This window comes from Corythoichthys intestinalis, unplaced genomic scaffold, assembly GCF_030265065.1.
Source record: "Corythoichthys intestinalis isolate RoL2023-P3 unplaced genomic scaffold, ASM3026506v1 HiC_scaffold_23, whole genome shotgun sequence".
Classification (NCBI taxonomy): Eukaryota; Metazoa; Chordata; class Actinopteri; order Syngnathiformes; family Syngnathidae; genus Corythoichthys; species Corythoichthys intestinalis.
In genome coordinates this window covers 508,232-526,813 of record NW_026651592.1, presented here as the reverse complement: position 1 = coordinate 526,813, position 18,582 = coordinate 508,232, and the positions used below count along the sequence as shown (strand labels likewise).

The window sequence follows — 18,582 nt, the reverse complement described above, 5'->3', positions numbered from 1 at the left end:
TCTGTCCAACTTTTGATGCCGCATAGAGTTCTAGCCTCGGGTGGAAACCAGTTAGCTGTAGCGGCTAGCTTCAAACTGGCGTCGTGCACTGCGTCCAGTGTTTTGTCAGAGGTCTGCAAAGCCTTCCAGCCTGATTTGTTTGACGTGTCCTATAAACAGCCAGTGGGAAGCCATAGCAGATTTCTGGCGATAATGGAATTTCCCAAACTGCGTTGGAAGCCTTGATGTTAACGTTATCATAAAAGCAGTGATGATGTATCGTGTGTGAACTGTCTGTTATTGAAAATGAAGCACCAAAACAACTCTTTTGACACCAAACCTGTGCTTTATTCTTCATATACTTGAAGTGTGACACGTAAATAAGTCACATACTCACAGCAAACATATGTACACAATAAATGATGAAGTGCACCGACCAAAAATACGACATAAAGTGATAAAAAGCTGGCAGTTTTTGGCCGACAGGGTCACCGCTTCGTGTGGCCATTCGATTCCGAACACACACATCCTGTACTTGTCTCAGTGGTTCTTCCATGGCGTACCGCACGCATGCTATTTTTAGACCGTGACGTCGCATCGTAAAGCGGAAGTAAAGCCGAAGTGGGACATTATCTTCTTTCATGATACACACTCAACAGGAAAACAGTAAATTATTTTCAATTAATTATACTAGGGCTGTCAAAATTATTGCATTAACGGGCGGTAATTAATGTTTTTAATTGATCATATTAAAATATTTGACGCAATTTACGCACGTGCCCCGCTCAAACAGATTAAAATGACAGTGTCATGTCCATTTGTTACTTGTGTTTTTTTGTGTTTTGTCGCCCTCTGCTGGCGCTTGGGTGCAACTGATTTTATGGGTTTCAGCACCATCCATGAGCATTGTGTAATTATTGACATCAACTACGGTGAGCTACTAGTTTATTTTTTGTTTGAAATTTTATAAATGTTATTAAAACGAAAACATTAAGAGGGTTTTAATAGAACATTTCTATAACTTGTACTAACATTTATCTTTTAAGAACTACAAGTCTTTCTATCCATGGATCGCTTTAACAGAATGTTAATCATGGTAATGCCATCTTGTTGATTTATTGTTATAATAAACAAGTACAGTACTTATGTACAGTATGTTGAATGTATATATCCGTCTTGTGTCTTTCCAACAATATTTACAGAAAAATATGGCATATTTTAGAGATGGTTTGAATTGCGATTAATTATGATTAATCAATTTTTAAGCTGTGATTAATTTGATTAAAAATTTTAATCGTTTGACAGCCCTAATTTTAACGTAAATTGCCGTCAGTGGCATCAGTTTACATCTGCCTCAATGGAATCCAGTACATTGGCATCAATAGTAGCGACATTCATGATAGTCAATGGCATGGACGTACATAGCTGTCAGTGGTATTGACTTACTTAGGCGTCACTTCAATGTCAATGGGCTGTAATGGTAAGTGGTCAAAAATCACAACCACCTATGTTTTCCTGTCATTGAAAATGAAGGGAAAATGTTTGCCATTAAAAATGAATGGAATTCCGGTCGGTCAAACGGTTTGGAGTCTCCAGTGCGCTGAAAAAATGTGGATAATAAGATTATGAAAGAAAGAAATAAAACTAAAGTTGAGGAATTTTACTAACTGGGCCTTTGCCTTTCAAAGTCCCATCTAATAAAAAATCTCTTTTCACATACAAAATAATAATTCAATGGTGACGGTATCAATGAGGTGTCCCTTACTTTTTCAGGGAGTTGGCAATCCTACTTTTAAATCTCGCGAGAAATCACGAGACTATTGCAATTAGTTGGAAAGACACAATAACATTACGCTGCATCAACAATATCTAATCAAGCTCCTCATTCACTGTTCATGTTTATGTAGAGACTGCATGATTCAATCATGCTCACCTTGGAAACATGATGGTTTCTTGCTGAAAATGCACACTGTCTTTTAGTAAACTTTACAACCTGCCTGATTCATTTTTTTGAGTGTGGAATCATCTCAGACTGGTTTCTTGAACATGCCAATGAGTTCACTGTACTCAAATGGCCTTCACAGTCCCCAGATCTCAATCCAATAGAGGGATGTGGTGGAACGGGAGATTCACATCATGGATGTGCAGCCGACAAATCTGCACCAACTATGTGATGCCATCATGTCAATATGGACCAAACTCTCTGAGGAATGCTTCCAGCACCTTGTTGAATCTATGTCACGAAGAACTGAGGCAGTTCTGAAGGCAAAAGGGGGTCCAACCCGTTACTAGCATGGTGTACCTAATAAAGTGGCCGGTGAGTGGATATTTTTTTTTAAATCCCACACTTTCACTGTACAGACATTGGCAAACTGTCACTGTTGGTGGTCCGCTCGTCAGACGTGACCAACCCAATTAGCTGATTTGGCTGAAGTTCATGTAAATGTTGTGCTTGTGCTGCGTTGGCAAAACAAGGCAGAGACAGCTCTTCATTGTTACCACTGACAGCAGCCCAGAATGAGACTTCTTCCAAAAACTATTGATTTCCAATCCTTGGCAGCTGAGCTCGGACCTTTTCCGTCGCCGCCGCCTTGCTAAACGCACTTTTCTGCCATGTGTTAAATGAAAAAAGACAAGTGTGGGATTCATCTATATGGTAATGACCCCTTTCTCTACCTTTGCGGCCTGCCGGTGTCAAATGACACGACGACATTTTGGCCCATTTGCTCCGAAATGCAAGCAAACTTTCCCGGAGCCGAGCTGTCGGCGCCGTGGGGCGAGCGCGTGCTCTCTTTGGCAGATGAAAGGACGGCATCCGTTGCGAAGGGTTGTGAGCGGTTAATCCCCCCCCAAAAGCCCCGCAGCGGTAGCCCCGGGACACCAGACCCCTAAGCTGTGCCATTTTCTCCCTCCAGGAACAAATAAGGCTTTCCCACTGACAAGCACTTTCATAGGATTACAATGCAGATCTGGCCGTGTACCGCAGAGGCCTGAGTGGGCGCGATCCGAAGACTTGCTGCAAATGTCATCGTCAAACTTTTGTACTTCCGACTAAACTTTCAGCCTGTCTTGTGGCGATAAAAAGCTTTGAAGGCGAACTTACTGTCGTCTTTGCCCCTTCGATCAGGTACCTCCGAGCCCGAGTTGCCCAGCGGCCTCAAGGTCAGGTCGGTAGGAAATGGCGGGCCACTCGTATTGTCGTCCGTCACGTGGAACAACTGCCGCTGCGTGGGTTTCAGGTGCCAGTTTAGCCCTAAAAGGTGCATGGCTGGAAGGGGAGACAACAAAATGAATCAATGCATTTGAAGACTGAAAGTTAATGGTGATGTTTCAGTGCCATTGACAGCGATAGATCTAGATATCTACTACCAATTAACCCTTTAACACCGAACGTGTCGGATGCGACACGTTTACGCATATCATCTTTGAAGTCTTGTAACGCTGTAATTACGTCACCCACGCGCCCCTGGTTGCTTTCGTTTGAAAGTACGGAAGTTGATGTCCACACCAGTTTTTATTTGAAGTCAATTGACCAAGTAAAACGGGAGATAATGTCATTTGAGTTTTATAGTTTTATTGCACTCATAAATATGTATTAAAACGCTACATGGACCATGTGTCTATCTCCATATTTCCATCATTTCTTGTGTTTTTTTCAAAACCGAAAGCAGCACAAAAGACTACATATCCCAAGAGCCGTTGTGATGTCAAGAAGGACAAACCTAATGTGAACATTTTTAATAAATTGACGAGCAAGGCGCCAACTAAGGGAAAGGAGACACGCGTAGCAAGCAACGGCCTGTTGAATTGGGCGAGCGATTTTGAAACATGGAGAATGAATCGAAAACTAAATTTAGCGCAAGCTAATGCATTATTTCATTAACTCAAGGAATAGGATGAGCTGTATTTTTCATTGTTTTCCTCGGATTACTCGGCGTCTCGGCGAGTAGAAGTCACAGCAGCGCTCAAACGACGGATGAGTAGGCTGTGTGACATTGTATGTGACACAGCTCTGAAAAAAATGAATTGAACTGAACTACTTGTCAATATTTTTAAAAACACTTTTTTTTCAATGTTTATTATTTTTTCTTCACTATGAATCTTTTCAATGTTTATATAGATGTGTGTTCGAGAAGCTCGATTGCATGTACATATATACCTTTTATAAGGTGATGGGTACAACACCTAACTTCACAAAGAGATATCCTCCAAATCCTTTTTGTGTTGAATAATATATATATTTTTTTCCTCACTATTTTGCACTGTATAAAACATGTTTTGACCATAGTATGTGTAAAGGCCAAAAACGCCTATGACCATAGCTGCTGTTTGTGTTGAATTGTCAAACATAAAACTATTTAATCATTTTTTTTTTCTATTGAATGGTTATCCTAGCAAGTTAAATAAATATTATCAAGCTTCAAAATGGTTGGTTGAGCATGTTTGGTTGTCAGTGGGACTTCAACATTACAAATTTTGAAATAAGATTTTGGGATTTTTTTTGTCTTTTTGGGTCCAAAATGTGGATTAAAGTTGGTCAGCGAAGAAAACAACAGTTTGGACATGAAGTTCAAGGTATCCTGAAAAAAGGGACCCAACTTGGCCATTGTGAACAGTTTTTTTCTTTGAAATATAAAGGCAACATCAAAGGCATGCAAATTCGGCCAAAATAGGCTTAGGTGTTAAAGTGTTAAACATTATGAAATTACCCATAAATAAAGATCCACAATACAAATTTTACAAAAAAAATAAAAATAAACATAAGACTGAAATGCAAATAAATCTGTGAAATGTTTATTATTATTATTTATGTTTCACTAACCCCCCCAAACAAAATCAACAATTTCAAAATTATTTAAAGGTAACCATGGACAGAAAGACTTGTAGTTCTCTAAAGATAAATGTTAGTACGAGAAATAATAATTTGATATTAAAACCGTTTTTCATGTTTTTGCTTTAATAAAATTTGTCAAATTAGTTTAACTAGTAGGTCGTCATTGTTGTGGACGACGCAATGCACTCCAGGCGGGGACTTCAATGGGCAGCGCTGCCGTACTTCTACAGTGTCACTCATTGGCTACATAAACATTTTGTCGGTTGTCGAAGGGCACCAGAGACAAAATTGTAGACCTACACCAGGCTGGGAAGACTGAATCTGCAATAGGTAAACGCTTGGTGTGAAGAAATCAAATGTGGGAGCAATTATTAGAAAATGGAAGACATACAAGACCACTGATAATCTCCCTCGATCTGGGGCTCCATGCAAGAGCTCACCCCGTGGCATCAAAATGATAACAAGAACGGTGAGCAAAAATCCCAGAACCACACGGGGGTACCTAGTGAATGACCTACAGAGAGCTGGGACCACAGTAACAATGGCTACTATCAGTAACACAATGCGCTGCACTGCCAGGCGTGTCCCCCTGCTGAAGAAAGTACACGTCCAGGCCCGTCTGCGGTTCGCTAGAGAGCATTTGGATGATCCAGAAGAGGACTGGGAGAATGTGTTATGGTCAGGTGAAACCAAAATAGAACTTTTTGGTAGAAACTCAGGTTCTAACGCTATCTTGTCCTTGTTTTATAAATCTTTTATTGAATCGGTTATTACTTTTGCTTTTATTGCCTGGTATGGGGGAATTAGCCTGAAGGAGAAAAATAACATCAACCATAAATAGGAAAATAGGCTGTCCACAGGTCTCCTTAACAGATATCTATGAGAGGCAGGTCATGAGGAAGGCAAAACACATACTGAATTGTGTACAACATCCCCTTCATTGCTCGTTTGAGGTCCTCCCGTCAGGCAGGAGATTCAGAGTCCCTTGTTTTAAGTTAAATCGGACAAAGAACTCCTTCCTACCCAGTGCAATTCGGTTGCTAAATTTGCACAATTCTTGCACTTAGATGCAAAACTGTCAATGGCATTTTAAATTTGTAGTCTGTGTTATTTTATTGTATATGTATGAGTTGTTGTGTTATCTGTTATCTGTATGCTTACCTGCTGTAAGACAAGTTTCCCCTTCTTAGGGGACAATAAACTTAAACTGAACTGAACTTGTGTTTGGAGGAGAAAGAATACTGAATTGCATCCGAAGAACACCATACCCACTGTGAAGCATGGGGTGGAAACATCATGCTTTGGGCCTGTTTTTCTGCAAAGGGACCAGGACGGCTGATCTTTTTAAAGGAAAGAATGAATGGGGACATGTAGCGAGAGATTACGCGAGAAAACGCGGGTTTGAATCCTGCTGGAGACCTTTATTGAGTTGCTTTTGCTGCTTGTTTTGTGAAATATTGACAGTGCTGCTCATCACTTTCAATTCAAATTGGAAGGGTCGAACCGACAACATTTTTATGTAACTAAAGAGTGACACTATGGTAGCTCGGCAGCACCGCCAACAAGTGACGTCATCGCCCAGAGTGCATTGCGTCGTCAACAATGGCGACCTACAAGTTAAACTAATTTTACAAATGTTATTAAAAAGAAAACATTAAGAGGGGTTTTAATATCAAATTATTATAACTCATACTGGCATTTATCTTTTAAGAATTAAATGTTTTTCTATCCGCGGTACCCTTTACAAGTGTGACAACAAATAAGCGCCGACGATAACGGCCCATAACTGTACGGTGTTGAAAATTCTCCACTTGACACAGAGTTTAAGGCCAATTTCGCTGAGCTTTGGCATCCGTGTGTCGCGTGCAGACCTCAGGCGACAACATCTGTTGGAGCAGACCCCTTTGCTGCCTTGTGATTGCTTAGCGCTGATTACCCCACATGAGTAAAACCCGAAAGCACAAAAATATGCTTGCTGATATTTTACAAGGTCGACAAAAGAGACATCCTACAATAGTGGTGCAGGGGGGCAGAGGTGGCAAAGGCAGAGAGGGGTGACAGATCACCAATACGAGAATGGACAAGATGAGCTTAGCGAGGCAAAAAGAAGAAATACGTCGGAATTCCACAGTCAGCAGAAAAAAGGAACTCAGTAGGCCCGTTTTATTGGTTTGTTGCTTTTCTTAATCTCTCCTAGTAAATAACCACTCAATTCATTTATCAACTTAAAAATTGTCACTTTTACCAGGACAATGATGAGTCGAAGTCACTTCCATTTCTGCTTAAAGTGCCTGTGACACGAAAAAGCATGTTTATTTCATAATACACGCGGTATTTTACGCTTGTGAATTAAAGAAGTCCTGATCGATCGAGATGCCGATCGATCGGGTCCGATCACGTCATTTTCAAAGTATCGGAATCACCCAAAAAAAATATCGGACATACCTTTTTTTAATATATATGTTTTTTTAAATGAAATCGTTTTCTAATTGTATTTAACGCGTTAACGGCGGTAATTAAATTTTTTAAAATTAATCACGTTAAAATGTTTAACGCAATTAACGCATGCGCTGCACGACCCACTCACGCATTGTCGCGTTCAATCTATAATGGCGCCGTTTTACCTATATATAGAGCTAAAACGCAGCGTAAAATGTGTAGAGAGAATTTTGGCAGCCTTTGGAGCCTTTTTTTTAATTGGCTAAAGCCTTACAATCCCTCTCTCAACAATTAGAAACATCGTGGGACGCAATGTGGGGTAGAAAGGTAGTAGTTGATCTTTTTCTTAACACCTTATGTTATTTCCCAGCGCAGAGAAGATATATCAATTGGTGCCACTACGGACAGTCATGGTTGCACTTCCCATCATTTATTTGGGCAGAACAGTTAAATGGCTAAAGTATCATTTACTGAAAGCTCAACAAATACACTAGATGGCAATATTTAGTCACAATATACAAAGTCACATTTATCCTTTAAGAATTACAAGTCTTTCTATCCGTGGATCCCTCTCACAGAAAGAATGTTAATAATGTAAATGCCATCTTGAGGGTTTATTGTCAAAATAAACAAATACAGTACATATGTACTGTATGTTGAATGTATATATTCGTCCGAGTTTTATTCATTTTTTTCTTAATGCATTGCCAAAATGTATATGATCGGTAAAAAATATCGGGAATGATTGGAATTGAATCGGGAGCAAAAAAAAAGCAATCGGATCGGGAAATATCGGGATCGGCAGATACTAAACTAAAACGATCGGGATTGTGAAAAGTTACAGAAAATGTTTGGCCTCCGCTATTGCCAACAAAGGGTACATAACAAAGTATTGACATGAACTTTTGGTATTGATCAAATACTGATTTTCCACCATGATTTGCAAATAAATTCTTTAAAAATCAAACACTTTGATTTTCTGTTTTTTTTTTTTTCCACATTCTGTCTCTCATGGTTGAGGTTTACCCATGTTGACAATTACAGGCCTCTCTAATATTTTCAAGTGGGAGAACTTGCACAATTGGTGGTTGACTAAATACTTATTTGCCCCACTGTATATTGTATTTTGTACACTATTATATTGTGGTAATGTGCATAGTCCATAGTAGTCCAGTCAACATTTTGAGTTCCGCAGCTACTACTAACATTATACTGGCCCGTGGGGTGGCCAACAAATTCATTGGGGTGAGCAGTGGCCAGGCCTGGCCACCCCCTGGTGGCACCATTATTCTACATCGCACAAAATGCACGGCGACTCATGTCAATAAACCGGAGACGTATTCCGCGCTTGATGGCAATACGTCGGTACCTGGGAATTATCAAATTATTAGTTTTGTATCAAATTTCATTTGGGATATTCTTGATTTATTTGTCAATACCTTATAATTTGTAGACAAATTTGTTGTTTAAATGCATTTAACCTATTTGAAGTTTAGTTTCAGTCCCTCCCAGTGCCATCTGATTGACAGACCATTCCTTTGGTTAACAGCAAAAGAGAAAAGATAAGCGAAATAGAAACATCAATGAAAAAAATTCTCCACCCCCCCACCTTTTTTTATGGCAAAAGTGAAAGGCGATAAAAAAAAATTACTTCATTATTATTTATTCATTTATTTCCCTTTATATTTATTTATTTATTCATGTGTCTTTTTTAATTTTGGGACTATTGTGATTCCATACGTTCCGCCATAACTGCCACATACAGTCTCATTTTTTTTTTTTTTTTTTTTTAAAAACAATGATGAATTTTACAATTCGAAAGGCTGTTTGGTATAACATTCAAACACCGTGCTGGCAGCTTAATTCATTTTCCTCTTCTTTGGTGGTATATACAGTGGGGCAAATAAGTATTTAGTCAACCACTAATTGTGCAAGTTCTCCCACTTGAAAATATTAGAGAGTCCTGTAATTGTCAACATGGCTAAACCTCAACCATGAGAGACAGAATGTGGGGGGAAAAAAAACGAAAATCACATTGTTTGATTTTTAAAGAATTTATTTGCAAATCATGGTGGAAAATAAGAATTTGGTCAAGACCAAAAGTTTATCTCAATACTTTGATATGTACCCTTTGTTGGCAATAACGGACGCCAAACGTTTTCTGTAACTCCTCACAAGCTTTTCACACACTGTTGCTGGTATTTTGGCCCATTCCTCCATGCAGATCTCTAGAGCAGTGATGTTTTGGGGCTGTCGTTGGGCAACACAGATTTTCAACTGCTTCCACAGATTTTCTATGGGGTTGAGATCTGGAGACTGGCTAGCCCACACCAGGACCTTGTAATGCTTCTTACGAAGCCACTCCTTTGTTGCCCTGGCTGTGTGCCTGGGATCATTGTCATGCTGAAAGACCCCATGCTTCACAGTGGGTATGGTGTTCTTCGGCTGCAATTCAGTATTCTTTCTCCTCCAAACATGAAAACCTGTGTTTCTACCAAAAAGTTCTATTTTGGTTTCATCTGACCATAACACATTCTCCAAGTCCTCTTCTGGATCATCCAAATGCTCTCTAGCAAACTGCAGACGGGCCTGGACATGTTCTTTCTTCAGCAGGGGCAGACATATGGCAGTGCTGGATTTGAGGGCCTGGCGGCGCATTGTGTTACTGATAGTAGCCTTCGTTAGTGTGGTCCCAGGTCTCTGTAGGTCGTTCACTAGGTCCCCCCGTGTGGTTCTGGGATTTTTTGCTCACCGTTCTTGTTATCATTTTGACACCACGGGGTGAGCTCTTGCATGGAGCCCCAGATCGAGGGAGGTTATCAGTGGTGTTGTATATCTTCCATTTTCTAATAATTGCTCCCATAGTTGATTTCTTTACACCAAGCGTTTTACCTATTGCAGACTCAGTCTTCCCAGTCAGGTGCAAGTCTACAATTTTGTCTCTGGTGTCCTTCGACAGCTCTTTGGTCTTGGCCATAGTGGAGTTTGGAGTGTGACTGACTGCGGTTGTGGACAGGTGTCTTTTATCCCGATAATGAGTTAAAACAGGTGCCATTAATACAGATAACGAGTGGAGCCTCATTAGACCTCGATAGAAGAAGTTAGACCTCTTTGACAGCCAGAAATCTTGCTTGTTTGTAGGCAACCAAATACTTATTTTCCACACTAATTTGGAAATAAATTCTTTAAAAATCAAACAATGTGATTTTCTGTTTTTTTTTTTTTTTTTCCACATTCTGTCTCTCATGGTTGAGGTTTACCCAGGTTGACAATTACAGGCCTCTCTAATCTTTTCAAGTAGGAAAACTTGCACAATTGGTGGTTGCCTAAATACTTATTTGCCCCTCTGTATACAGCAGCCAACGGTGTTTGAGCTTCATTATCACCACCGCATGGACATATTTTCCATGCACCATTGCAATGCATTGTGGGATACAGGGAGCTCCGGAGTGACCATCGTTTTTCACTCGATCACTGAGCCCTTAGAGGGTCCATCTCACCAAGTTCACTTCGCTGATTTGGGAATTGGAACGGCCCTTAAGATGGTGGCGGGGATTCCCCCGGGGGACGGTGGCTACGGCATGTGAGCGAGGGCTCATTTAAACCACGATTGAAACGCAGCCTATACAGCCGTACTGTTGTATAAGAAGGACTAAGGATTCAGCTGATTTTGCGGATTAATAAGTTTATTTCTCGCATCACGCCGGCCAAACGGCTGCAGAAAAATCTTGTTGTATGAGGGAGAGGCGTGTGCGCCTTTTTGGGGTTTCAAAAGGTTCCCATTCACTGCTGGATATTGTCCAAAACAAGCCCTACTACTGTGGGAACATGGGACTAATGAGGAAGTGAGCAAACATCGTGTTTTGTATTATGTCAAATACTGCGATCATTAATACGGAGGTGGCTTGCATTTTGTGGTTGACATGCTCCTTGTCCCCTCAACCGACAACCGGCGGCTTGTCGCACATCCCCCCGCCGGGCGAGAACCATACTCGGCTCTTGCCCTTTTGGTTTGCCCGGTGTTCTGTCAAATTTTCCGACCGATCAGAAATTGCAACTTTGTTATAAAAATAGCCGCGAATACAGCGATTACAAAGTAAACACTACAAACTTTCTTTTAATAACGGACTAATTACGTTTGATCATGAATGGGCTTGTAAAAAGCTTCCTCATACACATTAGCTGCATGTTAGCTGCACAACAACTGCAGCCGCCTTCCTCCACTGTTTACGACTTTGCCGTGTAGTAAAGCATTACTTTGCCATATTCCTGTTGACCATTTGGCAGCTAAATGCTCCTCCGACGGCGGCCGGTTTGTTCAGCAGTCATTGTCCAGCTGCTTCCCCGGTGAGCTCCCCTGTCTGAAGTAGCAGGGGAACGAGCTGTAAATTGCTCCCCGCCGGGCAGTTTGCCGATCGGCGAAGTCAATCGACAACCCAGTCGTCATGTGAATGATCCGGGCTAGTTATGTGTGATTTTCCGCTTCGAAGACTTTGAAACATCACTCGGTTCGGGTTAGCATGTCGGCTAGCTGTCACGCCTCTTGGTTTGTTTACATTCTCCGAAGCCGGGGAAGAGAAATGACATAAACCCAATTTAGGTGGCATAAATTATCGTTCGGGAGGTGCGACAGTAAAGGTGAAGTCGACAGTTTTGACCATTATGTAGTAATTTTGCCATGTCGTCTTGAGTAAATGCATTTTTAATTATTTCGTATTCCATTTAGCATAAGACTGTTATTTGTCATGCCCATGTCATTTATTTAGCTACTGGGCAAAAATACTTGGATAAAAAAATATCCTGTACAAAATAGAGTAGAGAGACTGAAAAAATGACATTTTTCGGCTCTTTTCGTTGCGTTTTCCTTGTTATGAATAATTCCCCCTCAATGGGCTGCATACTAAATCAGATGAAATCGTGACTCATCCACCTGTTGGGGACGCTAGAGCCCTATAATGGTAGGGGTGGCTAACCGGCAGATTAAAAGACTAATTTCTCGTCACCTGCGCTTTGCTAAATTGTTCTATTTAGTCGAATTGTCTCAAAATATGATCCTAATTCACATAATAATCCTATTTAAGACTTTTTTCTCCTGTCGTACGCACTTTAAAACAGTTCATCTTTAAATTCACAGACGCTAAGTGCATTTGTCGTTTCGTCAATAAGCGGACAAAATCTTTCAACGTTGGATCATTTTGTGTACTTTATCTTCTCTCTTCAAAGTCTTGCTCTCTCCTGATTCATTTCCATAAACGTCGCAAAGTAACGTTGCTAAATTAAAAACTATATGCAAAGCGATGGCTTTGATTAAGTGTCTGTTGTCATTTGATTTGTTTTGACACACAACGAAGCCCATTTATTAAAAATAGCGGCTTTTTCAACTTTATAGGAGACAAATGATCGGGTTCACGCGGCTCTGTTTTGTTATTGTGTGGTTTCAGCTTTTTTCCTGTAAACTATTTACATGCAGTTTATTGTTTTGTTGTAATGTTTCGATCGCTTAATTCGCTCCAAAAAAGTTTCTCCCCAACCCTCGACAAAGCTTTGATCTTAGCTGGCAATGACAAGTGGCGAACAGACCAAACACTCGTCTTTTTGTTTGTCACTGCCAAGAGCCGCTCCATTTTGATTTGTGGTTTTACTCCGAGTTTGCGGCGAGAGGGGGACAAAGTGAGCTCGGCAGGCGGGAAGCTCACTTTCACAAAGTCACCAGGCGGGATGTGTCGTTCCTAGTGTCCTAGTAATGCGTCTTGCCGGGGCTCATTCTTCATCCCGTCCGTCCCCGAGGCCTCCGATGGCAAACGAGCGCTCCCATCTTTAAAGATTTACGTCGGGGAATCTGTCACGAGCTGAGAGAGACGCCCTATTTTGTTGTTTTTTTGCTGCTTCCTGTACAAACTTCGCAATGACACAGGGACGTTTCTGTAGGATTAACTCTATGCGTCTAATGAGATCTCCACTGACAGAGACGAGCAGCGCTGTCGACAAGGCGCTGACCTGTTGAGATTTTCCCAGCACATGTTATGGCCTCCTTTCGCTTACATCTTGGCAGGAAAGTCAGGTCACGCCGGGTTCCAATTAGGGGACACGGAAACGAAAGACTCCTCTGCCAATTTGAGGTGAGTCGGTAGTGCTTGCCACTGGCCCGACTCGGTCTTCTGATGTAATGACCCTCGCGACGGCCGCTTTTTGGCTCATATCGACGGTTTTAATCATCAAAGCGGAAAATGAACTCGGCACCAAGCGGTAACTCGTTCATTGCCGGAGACGGTTTGATTTGTTAACTGGAACTGTGGCAGTTCAGGTCCAACTTGGATGAAAGATTATGATCTGACTATCCACTGTCATATCAAATCAGTCAATGCAAGAGCTGTCTATTAGCAGAAGAACATACCAAAAGTGTTAAGGAGGCGTCATAAAAAACTACAAAAAAAACCCAAAAAAAACACTTAGTCTTAGGGATGTCCCGATCACGTGATCGGACATCGAGTCAATCGTGTCATTTTTCAGAGGTTTGGAATGGGGTAAAAAAGATCAGTTTTTTAAATGAAATACAGTGGGGCAAATAAGTATTTAGTCAACCACCAATTATGCAAGTTCTCGTACTTGAAAAGATTAGAGAGGCCTGTAATTGTCAACATGGGTAAACCTCAACTATGAGAGACAGAATGTGGAAAAAAAAACAACAGAAAATCATATTGTTTGATTTTTAAAGAATTTATTTCCAAATTAGAGTGGAAAATAAGTATTTAGTCACCTACAAACAAGAAAGATTTTTGGCTGTCAAAGAGGTCTAACTTCTTAAACGAGGTCTAACGAGACTCCACTCACTACCTGTATTAATGGCACCTGTTTTAAGTCATTATCGGTATAAAAGACACCTGTCCACAACATCAGTCAATCACACTCCAAACCCCACTATTGCCAAGACCAAAGAGCTGTCGAAGGACACCAGAGACAAAATTGTAGACCTGCACTAGGCTGGGAAGACTGAATCTGCAATAGGTAAAATGCTCGGTGTAAAGAAATCAACTGTGGGAGCAATTATTAGAAAATGGAAGACATACAAGACCACTGATAATCCCCCTCGATCTGGGGCTCCATGCAAGATCTCGCCCCGTGGCGTCAAAATGATAACGAGAACGGTGAGCAAAAATCCCAGAACCACATGGGGGGACCTATTGAATGACCTACAGAGACCTGGGACCATAGTAACAAAGGCTACTATCAGTAACACAATGCGCCGCCAGGGACTCAAATCCTGCACTGCCAGACTTCTCCCCCTCCTGAAGCCAGTACACGTCCAGGCCCATCTGCGATTCGCTAGAGAGCATTTGCATGATCCAGAAGAGGACAGAGAGAATGTGTTATGGTCAGATGGAACCAAAATAGAACTTTTGGTAGAAACACAGGTTTTCATGTTTGGAGGAGAAAGAATATTAAAAATGCATCCGAGGAACACCATACCCATTGTGAAGCATTGGGGTGGAAACATAATGCTTTGGGGCTGTTTTTCTGCAAAGGGACCAGGTCGACTCATCTGTGTAAAGGAAAGAATGAATGGGGCCATGTATTGAAAGATTTTGAGTGAAAATCTCCTTCCGTCAGCAAGGCCATTGAAGATGAGATGGGGGATGAGGGATCTTTCAGCATGACAGTGATCCCAAACACACAGCCAGGGCAACAAAGGAGTGGCTTCGTAAGAAGCATTTCAAGGTCCTGGAGTGGCCTAGCCAGTCTCCAGAGCTCAACCCCATAGAAAATCTGTGGAGGGAGTTGAAAGTCCGTGTTGCCCAACGACAGCCCCAAAACATCACTGCTCTAGAGGAGAGCTGCATGGAGGAATGGGCCAAAATACCAGACCAGTGTGTGAAAAGCTTGTGAGAGTTACAGAAAACGTTTGGCCTCTGTTATTGCCAGCAAAGGGTTCTTTACAAATTATTGAGATGAACTTTTGGTATTGACCAAATACTTATTTTCCACCATGATTTGCAAATAAATACTTTAAAAATCAAACAATGTGATTTTCTGTTTTTTTGGTTTTTCACTTTCTGTCTCTCATGGTTGAGGTTTACCCATGTTGACAATTACAGGCCTCTAATATTTTCAAGTTGGACAACTTGCACAATTAGTGGTTGACTAAATACTTATTTGCCCCACTGTACATTATATTTATACAGTGGTACCTCTACATATGAAGTTAATTCGTACCAGGACCTTGTTTGTAAGTCGAAATGGTCGTATGTCGAGCTGGATTTTCCCATAAGAATACATTAAAATTCTATTAATTTGTTTCACAGCCCAAAAACCAACACTTAATCCTCCTGGCTCAGTCAAAAGAGCTGACTGAAGACCTGCGTTCAAGGATTGTTGATTTGTATCAAGCTGGGCAAGGATATAAAACCATCTCCAAAAGTCTGGATGTTCATCAATCGACAGTCAGAGAAGTTGTCTAAAAATGGAGAGAGTTTGGCACCTTTTCTTCTCTTCCAAGGAGTGGCTGTCCACCAAAGTTGACGCCAAGAGTTCAGCTCAGAATACTCAGAGAGGTAAAAAAAGAACCCTAGAGTGTCTGCTAAAGACTTACATAAATCACTGGCATAGTCCAATATCTATGCGCACACATCAACTATATGTAAAACTATGCCCAAGAATTGTGTTCATGGGAGGACTCCACGGAGGAAGCTACTGTTGTCTAAAAAAACATTGTTGCTCGTTTAATGTTCGTTAAAAAAAAAAAAAAATGTGGACACTCCACTGCAGTTTTGTCAAAATATTTTGTGGACATATGAAACCAAAGTTGATTTTTTTGGGAGTAACACACAGCATCATGTGTGGAGGAAAAATGGAACAGCTCACCAACGTTCAACACCTCATCCCCACCGTGAAGCATGGTGGAATAAGCATCATGATTTGGGGCTGTTTTGCTGCCTCAGGGCCTGGAAAACTTGCAATCATTAATGGAAGAATGAATTCAAAAGTTTGTCATGATGTTTTGCAGGAAAACCTGGGGCCAACTGTCAGACAGTTGAAGTTGAATATAGGATGGATGCTGCAACAAGACACTAATCCAAAACACAGAAGTAAATCAACTTCTGAATGGTTTCAGAAGAACAAAATGCACATTTTGGAGTGGCCAAGTCAAAGTCCAGACTTGAACCCCATTGAGATGCTGTGGCAAGAGCTAAAGACATGCCAGACATCCCACAAATCTGACGGAACTACAGCAATTTTGGAGAGAAGAATGGGCAAAGATTAGTCCTGATCGATGTGCCAGAATGATCTGCAGCTACAGGAAGCGTCTAGTTGAAGTTATTGCTGCCAAATAGTAAATGTGATGATGGTATTTTTTCCCACTTCTGTCATTGTTTGCATACTATTCTCATTGAAATATGAAAACCTGTAAATGGTTGGGTGGTTTTAGTTGAAGCAGACACTGTTTTTTCATCTGTGTGATTTCGACAAAGATCAGATCACATTTGATGGTGATTTTAATGCAGAAATGTGAGAAATTCCAAAAGGTTTAGATACTTTTTCATACCACTGTACATTTCTACATGGATACCAGCAAATTGGGTGATTGTAGATTGCATGTGAGCGTGGTCTTTGGGTACGCGATTGCGTATCATACTCGAGAAATGACACACACATGTTATTTGTGAAGTTTTCAATCGTCAGGCCGTAACGCAATCCACTCCATCGAGTTACAAGTGGAGAACTGCGAACAAACAAAACCAACTCTGAGGTCACCACATGCATCACGAGGGATAATTGGCTTAACTAGACATCTCGCCTCCGGTTCCCCCAATTACGAGCTTGCACAATTAATTGCACTCCAAATCAAATGGCATTTTCTCATCAGCCTTTTAATTATACACAGCTACTGATTGAGGTGATGCTCTCTCCCCTAGTGTCTTGATGCACCTGGAGATGGTGTCATTTGGGGGTGGTGATTACAAAGCTTGATGAAGCAGAGGTTTTGGAAAGGAAAGGAAAATGCCGAAATGCTCAGCGAGGCAACACTATGACATGAAGTGTTGACAACTATTACGGTTAACAAATGATCAAATTGTAACATGATGGCATCAGAAATTGAACTAAAAAAAAATAAATAAAATGTGAAAAAAAATAGATAAAACTTGCTCTCAACAATGTGTTTGTCCCCAAAAGACTGATTGCAACACAAAACATTCCTCAAGAAGACTTCATCACAAGTGCACAAGAGCAACATTTTGGGCTAAAAACCCAAAGCTTGCATTTTTTGTGCGTTTGCGGCTAAAAATTTTGCATCTCGTGCAGACACAGATCTAATGTGCACTGCCTGCAGGTCCAAAGGTGTATTTTCATCCAAAAATGCCTGCGAAAAACAACTGTAATGGATCGCGCTGAGTAACCGGGCGAGTTCACGCTTGTTGTCAGTAGCAGTGTTGTTTTTGGCAGTCCTTTTAATTTTTGTCTTAGTCTTTTAGACGAAAATACTCATTAGTCTTAGTAATATTTTAGTCATTTCAAAAATGTGTCAGTCTTCATCTAGTTTTAGTCGACGAAGTCTCATACAAATTCCGTCTAGATTTAGTCGACGGTTACTCAAAATGTTTTCATCTGTAAAATTCTAAAGTTTTCGTGCAAAATGAAATAAAGGTTTCCCAAATTTCCGATGAACATAGACAAATGAGCACATACAGTGGGGCAAATAAGTATTTAGTCAACCACTAATTGTGCAAGTTCTCCCACTTGAAAATATTAGAGAAGCCTATAATTGTCAACATGGGTAAACCTCAACCGTGAGAGACAGAATGTGGAAAAAAAAAAAAACCCAGAAAATCACATTGTTTGATTTTTAAAGAATTTATTTGCAAATCATGGTGGAAAATAAGTATTTGGTCAATACCAAAAGTTAATCTCAATACTTTGTTATCCACCCTTTGTTGGCAATAACGGAGGCCAAACATTTTCTGTAACTCCTCACAAGCTTTTCACACACTGTTGCTGGTATTTTTGGCCCATTCCTCCATGCAGATCTCCTCTAGAGCTTTGATGTTTGGGGGCTGTCATTGGGCAACACGGACTTTCAACTCCCTCCAAAGATTTTCTCTGGGGTTGAGATCTGGAGACAGGCTAGGCCACTCCAGGACCTTGAAATGCTTCTTACGAAGCCACTCCTTTGTTGCCCTGGCTGTGTGTTTGGGATCATTGTCATGCTGAAAGACCCAGCCACGTCTCATCTTCAATGCCCTTGCTGATGGAAGGAGATTTTCACTCAAAATCTCTGGATACATGGCCCCATTCATTCTTTCCTTTAAACAGGTCAGTTGCCCTGGTCCCTTCGC

The 18,582-nt window shown here is 40.9% G+C and overlaps 1 protein-coding gene across 7 annotated transcripts in view; it reads right to left on the bottom strand.

Annotated features, from left to right (window-relative positions):
* The window catches only part of LOC130911193 (teneurin-4-like), a 599,534-nt gene that overhangs the window by 294,933 nt on the left and 286,019 nt on the right, over positions 1 to 18,582 (bottom strand). For all 7 annotated transcript variants that reach the window (XM_057828990.1, XM_057828991.1, XM_057828993.1 and 4 more), the window contains one exon: positions 3,083 to 3,247. In XM_057828990.1, coding sequence (XP_057684973.1) covers positions 3,083 to 3,247 — 165 coding nt within the window. The remainder of the gene's footprint in view (positions 1 to 3,082; positions 3,248 to 18,582) is intronic.